General features: G+C 57.1%; 1 protein-coding gene across 1 annotated transcript; it reads right to left on the minus strand.

Annotated features, from left to right (window-relative positions):
• Window positions 1-230: 230 nt before the first annotated feature.
• LOC144279270 (transmembrane protein 229B-like) lies at window positions 231-9615 on the minus strand. Its single transcript, XM_077840760.1, has 2 exons — window positions 9560-9615; window positions 231-726 (listed from the first exon to the last, which is right to left on the minus strand). Exons 1-2 carry the CDS (start codon window positions 9613-9615, stop codon window positions 231-233), a joined length of 552 nt encoding a protein of 183 aa, XP_077696886.1.
• Between the last annotated feature and the right edge of the window lie 1000 nt (window positions 9616-10615).

Raw genomic sequence — 10615 nt, forward strand, 5'->3', positions numbered from 1 at the left:
CCGGCATTGGCACTTGGGGAGGGACAGAATGCCAGGTGGGTTCCACGCAGCAGGAGTGGTCCGGGCAGCGGGAGGGTCTCGGGGGCGGGAAGCGAGCGAGGACGGGACGATCAGAGCTTCACCCCACCCCGCCGGGCCGCCCCCCCCGCCCCGGCTCTCGCGTCAGGCAGCTCCGGGAGCTGCAGCAGGATGGTCCGGGGAGGGGCGGCCGGCCCCAGCCCGCGTTGCGCTCAGGCGTCCTTGCGGGGTGCGACGTGGGCGGCCGGGGGGCTGGGCTCCTCCAGCCGCAGCCGCAGGGTGTTCCCGATGACCAGCTTCTCCAGCACCAGGGAGCCCAGGAACCAGAAGAGGGCGTACTCCAGCGTCACCAGCCCCATGAGGTGGTAGCGGAAATGGCTGTAGTCCCAGGGGCAGGCATCGAACCGGCGCAGGAGGTAGCCGGTGGCGAACTCCCACAGGTAGATCCAGAGGGTGTAACACAGGCAGCGGCTCAGCAGGGGGCAGCGGTCCCGCAGCAGCAGGTACATCTGCTCCAGCACCAGGCTGGACGTGCCGTAGATGAACAGGGCCCAGACGCTGGTGACGCCCGGGAACTTCCAGTCCCGCTCGGCCACGAAGGCCCAGGTGGCCGTGAACATCACCTCGCAGAAGTACCCGTGGATGGCGTAGATGTACCAGCGGGTCAGGGGGCTCAGGGGCTCGGCCCGGCCGCCCATGGCGCGGGATCTGTGGGGCAGTGGCACATGGAGGGGGGGCAAATAAGAGGAGCGCTGCATAAGGGACGTCCCGTCGAGTGTATGGGCTGGAGGGGCTTGGATCCTAGGGAACCTACACGGAACCGGAGTGCTCCAGAGACAGTGAGTGGGAGCTAGGAGTTAGAGCAGGGCAGGGGGAGGGGCGTTCAGGACTCCTGGGTTCCGTTCCCAGCTCTCAGGGGGGAAGAGGGTCCTAATGGATAGAGCAGAGGGCTTGAGAGCCAGGACTCCTGGGTTCTATCCGCAGCTCTGGGAGGGGCATGGGGTCTAGTGATTAGAGCAGGGGGGCTGGGAGTCAGGACTCCTGGGTTCTAATCTCCACTCCAGAAGGGGAGGGGGGTTGTGTTCCCGGTTGTAGGAAGGGAATAGGGCGGCTAGTGAGTGGGACGGGGTGTCAGCACTCCCAGCCCTGGCAAGGGAGTGGGGTCTAGTAGCTAGAGCCGATAACCTCATCATCTGGATTCCTAGGTCCAATTCTCAGCTCCGCCACTGACACCCTGGGCATGTCCCTTCCATGCGCCCTGCCTTGGTTTCCCCAGCGGTAAAACGAGGGTGGCAGCACGGTGCTATCATCGTGCCGAGCCTTGGCTAGCCGCCCTGGCAAAGAGCGCTGGGTGGCTGGCGTTCGAGCCTGCCACACTGCTTCCAGCCTCGCCTGACTTCCACGCCGCTCTTAGCTGGCCCGTTTGGCGACCAGATTTGCCATGCGCAATCTCAGGCTGCTAGCAAAAGTGGGGGGGAGAGGGGGAAGCTGTTGCAAGCAAAATAGATTTGGCGCAAGAAAAGGGTTAAAGCAACACCCCAGCTTGACAGCTGTGTGGGCAGGGTACCAGGGCTGTGCCCACCTCAGCAGGGGGTTAGTTGGGGTAGGGATGTGGGTGATGCTTCCTGGGGGTACCCAAGCTTGCAAGGCACGTCGCTACCCTCTGGCGTCAGCAGGAGGAAGCTGAGGTCAGTCCCCGGCAGTTACCAGCGTCTGCACACACAAGCGGTGCCTTCCGGCCTTGCTCTCCCTTTGCAGGTTCATCATCGTCAAACTCCAACATCCCCCCGCCACTCCCAAGTCCTCCGGGCACCTCCCTAAATCGCCCAGCCCCTGGTTTACTCACCAAATTCCCAACTCTAAAGGCAGAGGACACCCCCACCGTCACCGTTCCGCCTTGGACCAGGGCTCCGCTCCACCGGCACTTAGATTTGGTTGTCGAGAAAGCAAGGATCCGTTTATTCCCCAAGGAGCAGAGATTCAAAGGGCAGCCAGCAGAAAGGGAAACAAAAGGGGAAAACACAGAAAAAAATAAATCAATCACAACACACATCCTAGACCCCACCTACCCTGTGATCTAGACATCAGCTGCCCCGAAGGGCTCATCCACACCTGGAACACTACAGCTGCCCGCTGTGTAGACACAGCTGACGCCGATGCCAGAATTCTTAGCACTGTGTACACCAGGGGTTAGGTCGCCTTAACTAGATAGCTCAGGGGGAGGGGGGTGTGTGTGTGTATTTTTCACACCCATGAGGAGCGCAGCTGGCTCGATGTACTTTTCTCGCGTAGACCAGCCCATCCACACGTCCGCTGCGAGACCCAGACTCTGAATCCTTCCCTGGCGGAGGGCAAGGGGGCAGGGCGCTCGTTTCATGAATGGAGGATCACCGCCATGCGCGGCTTCGGCCATGCCCCAGCTCCACCCCCTATGGGCTCTGGGGGGCAGAGAATAGCCACACACAGCGGTGTGCTCCGGCCAGGCCCCTGCTCCACCCCAGCCCCTGTGGCCCTTACACCCCTTCCACACCAGCCTGGGGAGCTGCTGAGGGGCCCGTTCCCACCCCACCGCAGGGCCGAGGCGGGGTCTGAGTGTGAGCAGGAATCAGGCCCATTGACTTCAACCAAGATCAGGGATCCAGAGCGTCTCAGCAGCGAGAGAGAGCGGAGGAGCAAAAACGGGGTCTTCCCCCCTTCCCCTGTCCGCGAGGCACATCCCCAGCGGGGCTGGCCCTGGCAGCACCATACACAATAACAAAACCTCCGGACGTGGCTTACTGCTTAACTGCCTGGAACCTGAACCCAATTCCAATTGTTTGTTCTGCCGGGCGGGTGGATCTGCCCAAGTGACCAGGTGACTCACGGTGCCCAGCATCCCCTAAATACACTGGATTAGCTGGTAATCTCGGGAGGCCCAGGATGAGCCGAAAGAGACAATCTTCGCCCCCAGCAAAATCCTGAGAGGGTGTGCGTTTTAATTACCTCCCTGGCTAATCACCACCTGGAATTCTGTCAGGGCGTGTGCAACAGAGGCACAAAAGGGGTATTTCACTGGGAGCACTCAAAGGTCCACCCATCATTGTGGCATCCAGGCGCACGGTCATTTGCCTCATCCTAACTCCGGCAGTCGCACAGTCAGTCGTGGCACAACCTGGCCGGACACAGCCCCCTGTCCCGTTGTGCCCCCTTCCGCCTGGCCGGGCACAGCCCCCTGCCCCTTTGTGCCCCCTTCCGCCTGAGAGGTGGCAGGGGAAAAACCAGCTTCTCCAACAGGTGCCAAAGGAGCTCCTGGAGTTTAAAGGTCGGATCGGCGAGTCTGACTCCTGGGTAATCCCTTGATTTGAAGCCATCAAGAGAAGGAAAACCCACCACTGCCCTGGGGAGCTGGTTCCCTTGGTTAGTCCCATGCAGGGTTAAAAAAATCGGGGCCTGGTTTCCAGTTTGAATTTGTCCAGCTTTAAACTTCTTATTCGGCCTTTCTCCTCTAGATTAAAGATCCCAGTAGTACCTGGTATCTTCTTCCTCCGAAGGTCTTAGACCAGTGGTTCTCCACCCATTTACCATTGCAGGCTGCACATACAGCTCTCTCTGTGTTATGTGGGCTGCATCCATACAATATATACACTGCCTTATGGCCCTGAGGATGGCCCATGGGCTGCAGCTGTGTGTTGATTCCAACCCTGATATTCTATGATTCTATGATTCCATTCACACCCAAATCAGTCTGATTTGGATCAGCAAGCACACGGGGACCCATGTCCTAGGACCCTGCTGGGGATGGTGGGGGTCAGAGCCCAGCTCCTGCTTAGACGTGGATCCAAGCCCTTATTTTGCACTGCGGACATGAGCCGCAGCCCCGCGGCAGAAGGGCTGCATAGCGCCGTACAGATGCGTTACAACGGCCGTGAGATCCCGGGTCCAACGTCCGTGAACAGCGCAGTGTGGATGCTCACAAGTGGGCTTGGAAAACACCAAGTCCACAAGCCCTGATCCCACAGATCCAGGTTTACAGTGCCGTGTAGACGGACCTTGATGAGCTCTTTAATATATCCACAGCACGCAGCTCCGCATGGGAGCCGCAGGTGTGGGAGGCAGCTCCAGATTTTCTGCCGGTCTCCTTTGCCTTTTGGTAGGTCGGCCACAGCTCCTGCCCCTTCGCCTGGCACCCTGGCTTCCTGCATCTCCTTTGCAAGACCCAAATAAACATGCAGTTACCCCATAGCTGGGCTTCCACGGTCCAATCTAGGACTTTCCGGGCCGAGTTTAGCTGTAGCATTAGGTGGAGCCAGACCTGTCTGGTTGCAAAGGTGGGCTAGCGTGAAGATCAGCGTATTCAAAAGACGCTGAGATTTTGGCGGGGGGGCAGGTTGAGCAGCAGTGTCAGAGTTTTTCACACTGCTGAGCGACGTCGTTAAGTCGACCTAATTTCTTAGCAGAGACCGGGCCTGAGTGTGGACTCGACACAAAGACGCGCCGAAACAAGACAAGCCTGACCGGTTAAACTTCGTAGTGCAGACTAAGGCTCTCGCTCCAAAAGGTCTTTTCTCCAGCCCTCAGATAACTTTTGTGGCTCTTCACCCTCAACAAGGCAGCAACATCCTTTTAGAAATGCACACACCAGAACTGGACGTGGGGTTTCAGTATAGTTCTCAAGCAAACCCGGAGACCCAGGTGAAAATCACTTCCTTGCTCTCAGCCGCTACTCACCTGTGTATATATCTAAGGACCAAGTCCTATTTGTCCTGGGGTCACGCTGGGAGCTCACGTTGGCTTGTTCGTCCACTAGGAATCCGAAATACTATGCTGGAAAGCTGGCGGGGGGCAGGGGGTGTTAAATGAATCTTGGAGTCACAGCATCTTCCAAGCCGCTTTCCTCCCCAAAGGAGAAAGATTCCAGCATCCAAATGCCATTCTGCCTTCTTAAAATCCCCACCCCCTCTACGAAGGTCCAGTGAGCATGTGTTTCTTCTGCACATCACACCTTAAAGCCTTGCACGGCTTCACCACCCATCAGCTGCCATGCTCCGCTCCAGAGGTGGAAGCATTCTATTGAATCATGAGGCTTGGCGTCCTGGGCCCTGGCAGAACAGCTTGTTCGTAAGTTCACCCGTCACCCCGAAATCTTCCAAGCTTGATCTCCGTCTGCAGGGGAATATTCCATGTTTTCCTTTTGATCCAAATCCCACCGCTGAGTAACGGAAGAGCCAGCATTTCACCCCGTCAGGTAAAAAATTCTCCAAATACTGTTTTTTCCCCCTGTAAAAGGGATCAATGAGAAGCTTGGTTTGGAGGCTGGAAGATGGAGGCCGGGGGGGGGGGGCAGGAGGGACGGGGGAGGAAGGTTTAAAGGGACAGTGGTGGTGTGGCAATAATTAATTATATTACAGCAGTGCTTGGGGCTCTAACCAAAATCAGGGTCCCACCGTGCTACCTGCTGTACATATACACAGAACAAGAGACAGCCCTCGAGGAACGGCTAAATAAAAGCGGGATTATTCTCCCCATTTTACAGATGGGAAAACTGAGGCACCATACAGGACCAGAGGAAAGCATGGCCCCTTTAAGAAGCCCTCCCAGCGGGCAGACTTCCTAGCTCTCTTTGTATTCTAGGCGGTAGGCGGGCTCTCTCCTTTCCATAGATTCACAGATTCCAAGGCCAGCCTGACCCCCTCCCTTCCTCTGCTTCCTTGTCCCGTTTCTCTAGCCCACTGCCAAGAGCAGGATGTACCTGGAGTGCACGCGGCCGTCTCAGCTCCAAGCGCTCATCGTGGAGCGCACAGGAAATAACTTGCCCAAGGCGTCGGGTTGGGACTAGAAACCAGAGCTTCCGAATCCGAGGCTAGTGACTCAGCCATGAAGCATCTTCCTCGCTGAGGCTCTCCAAAGCAGGCCGCGCTTTCCTTAAGCAGCTGGTAACGCCGAGCACCTGAGCTTTTGAGCAAACCCAGTTTTCAGAAGCACTGAGCACCCCCTTCCCACACACACTCCAGCAGCAGCTCGGCATCTCGGGACACCCACCGCCTGGCAAGCACCCAAAACTCAAGGCATCGCAATGTTAGCTCAGTGACCGGGTTTCCCACTCCTTTGTAGCATCTTTCCACTTGTCATCACGGCCCAGGTCCCCATGGTGCCAGGCACTGTACATTCACAGGACAAACGGACCAACAGTACCTGTCCCAAGGAGCTGACAGTCAGTCTTATTACTGGATACATCGTTTCAAATGGGAATTAAGCGGCTTCCAGTGGGGATTAATTAACGTGGGTGAGGCGCCAGGGAAACTTATGTGTCTGGGCGCAAGGTAGCTTATCCTGGGAAAACTCAAGGGAGCAATTTTTAGATTAAAATTGGACTTTTTTCCCAAAAAGAGCTGCCCTCATTGAAACAGGAATTGCTTCGGGGAAGTATCCCAGCCTGGGTTATACCATAGGCTGGGCAGAATTCCATTTTTATTTCTTGTATAATTTCAGCAGAAAACATTGGTGGTTATTTTAAAGCCTTTTTTCAATTGTTATCAATTTAAATGTTCACAGGTGTGGGAAATTACAGGGAGAGGAGATCAGACAATGGGGTGAGGGGCAGGAGGATGGTCCATCAGTGGCTATTAGCCAGGATGGGCAGGGACGGTATCCCTCGCCTCTGTTTGCCAGAAGCCGGGAATGGGCGACAGGGGATGGATCACTAGATGATGACCTGTTCTGTTCATTCCCTCTGGGGCACCTGGCGTTGGCCACTGTCGGAAGACAGGACGCTGGGCTAGATGGACTCTTGCTCTGACCCAGTGTGGCTGTTCTTATGGCAGGCAAGACTTATTTAATGACAGCAGAGGTTGAGATTCAAAAAGTTAAAAGCTTTACGTGCATTAAAACACCAGCTGTTAACATCACATGCCCCAAACACTCTGCGTTCTCACACAGCATTCTCTCTTTGCCACCCTGTCCATTTCGGCTGTGAGTGCAAGAAATATTTTCTCATCGGTTTGGGCGTGTGCGGCGAAATCGACCTGCACCGATGTTTGCCAATAAAAAACGCGAATCCTTCCACGCCTTGTTAGACACAAGGTCAGACCAGAGGATCACAGCCATCCCTTCTGGCCTCGGAAATTTGAAAATACCAGCCAGCCTGAATGAAAGGCTTAACATCTTTTTATGTTTCATTATGGGTGGGGCATGCAGAGAGGATCAAAACGCCCCCTTCCCATCTCACAGCTGGGTAGTTAATCTTGATCAAACCCATTCTCCTGATGGGGAAACCAAGGCACAGAACAGGAAAGGGACTTATAATGGCTCAGAGAGGCAGGCTGGAAATTGAGAGCACGTCAGACGAAAGGGCCTTTTGAAAGGCTGCGGGGGAGGGATATTAGGAATCGCACATGGTCTAGCAAAACGTCTGAGCCCTGCAGGAAACGTAACTCAAGGATCATTGATTTTGCTGTGCCCTGAGCAGGAAAAAGGGTGTTAAAGTAGGGTGACCAGATGTCCCGTTTTTAAAGGGACAGTCCCGTTTTTGGGGACTTTTGCTTATATAGGCGCCTATTACCCCCCACCCCCTGCCCCGTTTTTCCACAGTTGCGATCTGGTCACCCTATGTTAAAGGAGAGAAATCACAGCACAGCTGGGTGCCTTCAGGAAAAGTCAAGCTGCTCCTATAGGATGGCTGGGTAGGAGAAGCCCAGGGCTCGGAGACAGGACTCCGGGGTTCCATTCCCACTTCTGGACAGGGAGAGCATTTAGTATTAACAGCAAGAGGGGCCAGTGTCAGGACTACTGGGTTCTACCCCTAGCTTTACCTTGAATTCAGTATGTGGCTCTGGGGAAGTCATGTCACCTCTCTCTCTTTCTGCCTCAGTTTCCCCCTCTGTACATTACAGGTACTCCTTCCCCTCACCCCTTGCTGGTAGGCCACACTTGTTAGCATCCGTTTAGTACTTTGGGGCTCCCTGACGACAAGTGCTGGGAGGGCAGATTAACGCCAGCAGCTACGCGGCCTTATGCTAGCAAGGAATTCGGGCACTTATCTCCACTCCACCTGGACATGCCTCCTGCCCAGCCATACGAGAGGGCAGTCTCCCGACAGCTCAGTTGTGCTGCTCCCATCGTGGCTTTGCTGGGTGCGATGCCTCGGGGGCCTCCAACTCCCAGCCCGTGTCTCACAGCAGGGGCAAGAATGGTGCCCCATGCTAGATCCTGCCTCTGGGCGAGAGGGAAGCTCTGTCCTTCAGAGCCCTTTCAGCGCTTGTCTCCTCTACTGAGACAGCTGTTGAGGGGCCGGGCGGTGCCCACGCAGCAGGGGGTCAGGACTCTCGGAGCTGGACGGAGAGCCCTCCAATTCATCGCATGAGGAGCCATGGAAACAGCTGTCAGTCCAGGGCTGGGATCGAAGCTGGCCCGCTCTAGAGGGGAAAGGCCCCATCCCTCATTAGCCAGCCAGTCCTCTGCTCCAGGGTTGGGTCAGAGCCGACAGCCTCTGGAGGGGAAAGGCCCCATGTCTTCTTCTGATCCCAGCCCAGATGAGCTCAGCTGGCTGGCTCTGAGAGTGGGGGAAGGTGTGGGGTGGCAAGGGATACCAAGGCCAGAATTTCTTAGGGCATGGGCACAGGAGAGGTGCCCAGAGAAAGTCCAGCCACCAGACTCAGACCCATGAGCAAGGAACTGACACTTTGGAAGCGAGAGAAGGAAGAGATCCCACCACTCGTCCTTCACATTCAGGTGTGTGCTGTAACTTTGCCACCAGCGCCAGCCCTGCTTGAGTTGTTTGTCTGGCAGAGGGGAGGGTTGGGCCCAGGTGAAAGCCAACCAAGTCTCCCCTTCTGCCCCGCCTTGCGTTCTCTGGCTCTCAAGACTTTTCTCTAGCGGCCTCTGATTCCGGCTACCTCGGTTTTGAGGGGGCGCTGAGCAGCCACCCCCTCCAATGGGTGTCCTTGGGGGCTCAGTGCCCAAGATGGGCAGCTCGAATCATCGACCCGCTCTGGGAAGCTTTGGCCCAAAGGAGCATCCAAGCCGGGGAGTGGATTTTCCCTTCTAAAGTCCCTTTTCTTGGGGGGGACCTCGCAGCACTTGGCAAAGAGCAGTTCGCATCGCAGATGCCCACCGAGGAGGGCAGCATGAGCAGATTTACAGATAGGGAAACTGAGGCACAAAAGGGGTATTTCACTGGGAGAACTCAAAGGTCCACCCATCATTGTGGCATCCGGGTGCACAGTAATTTGCCTCATCTTAACTCCTGCGGTCGCACAGTCAGTCGTGGCATAGCCTGGCTGGGCACAGCCCCCTGCCCCGTTGTGCCCCCTTCCGCCTGGCCGGGCACAGCCCCCTGCCCCGTTGTGCCCCCTTCCGCCTGGCCGGGCACAGCCCCCTGCCCCGTTGTGCCCCCTTCCGCCTGGCCGGGCACAGCCCCCTGCCCTGTTGTGCCCCCTTCCGCCTGGCCGGGCACAGCCCCCTGCCCTGTTGTGCCCCCTTCCGCCTGGCGGGGCACAGCCCTGCTCACCGTGCCCGGTGCCTGGCTGGCGCGCGGTGGGGTCCGGCTCAGCTCCCTGCCGCTCACCTGCCAGCACGCGCTTGCCGCTTTAAGAGACTCCACACCGGCCGGCTCGGCGTCATCGCTAAGCCCCGCCCAGGGCCTCCCCGCTCCCCGCCTCCGCCGCCATCTTGGGAGAGGCAAGTGGGGCAGCCCTGAGCGCAGAGGCCCTTGGCTCGGCGGGGAGCGGGAGTGTATGTGCGCGCACGCGCGCGTGCTGGGTCTGCGCCTGCGCCCCGTCTGTCTGCTCGGCCCCCCCCTTCTCTGTCTTCTCGTCCCGTATTTTTAGCCCCCCCTTCTCTGTCCCCCCTTTGTCAGCCCCCCTTCTCTGTCCGTCTGCTCAGCCCCCCTTCTCCGTCCCCCCTTTGTCAGCCCCCCTTTCTCTGTCCGTCTGCTCAGCCCCCCTTCTCTGTCCCCCCTTTGTCAGCCCCCCTTTCTCTGTCCGTCTGCTCAGCCCCCCTTCTCCGTCCCCCCTTTGTCAGCCCCCTTTCTCTGTCCCCCCTTTGTCAGCCCCCCTTTCTCTGTCCGTCTGCTCAGCCCCCCTTTCTCTGTCCCCCCTTTGTCAGCCCCCCTTTCTCTGTCTGCTCAGCCCCCCTTTCTCTGTCCACCCTTTGTCAACCCCCCCTTTCTCTGTCCCCCCACTCAGCCCCCCTTTCTCTGTCCCCCCTTTGTCAACCCCCCTTTCTCTGTCTGCTCAGCCCCCATTTCTCTGTCCCCCCTTTCTCAGCCCCCTTTTCTCTGTGTGTCTTCTCTGCCCCCCTTTCTCAGCCCCCCCTTTCTCTGTCCCCCTTTCTTTCTTTCTTTCTTTCTTTCTTTCTTTCTTTCTTTCTTTCTTTCTGACCCCTTTTACTTTCTTTCTTTTTCTTATTGCCATAATTCATGACAACATACATCTTGGCCGAGATATTAAACCTCCTGCTTTAGGGCTTGAAAACCAGACTTTAGAGACAAGACTGAGCCCTTCATAGGGGTGGGGGGGTCCAGTTATCCCCTGTCTGCTCATGCAGGGTCCTTGCCTCTTCGTCTGTTGCATCTGAGGGCTGGGTGTGGTCAGAGACGGGATACCGGGCTAGATGGGCCTGG

This window comes from Eretmochelys imbricata, chromosome 23, assembly GCF_965152235.1.
Source record: "Eretmochelys imbricata isolate rEreImb1 chromosome 23, rEreImb1.hap1, whole genome shotgun sequence".
Classification (NCBI taxonomy): Eukaryota; Metazoa; Chordata; order Testudines; family Cheloniidae; genus Eretmochelys; species Eretmochelys imbricata.

Coding starts and splice junctions, on each gene's coding strand:
- LOC144279270 (XM_077840760.1), bottom strand. CDS start 9,615: ATGACGCCGAGCCGGCCGGTGTGGAGTCTCTTAAAGCGGCAAGCGCGT. Junction 727..9,559: donor CGGCAAGCGCGTGCTGGCAG/GTGAGCGGCAGG, acceptor ACTGCCCCACAG/ATCCCGCGCCATGGGCGGCC.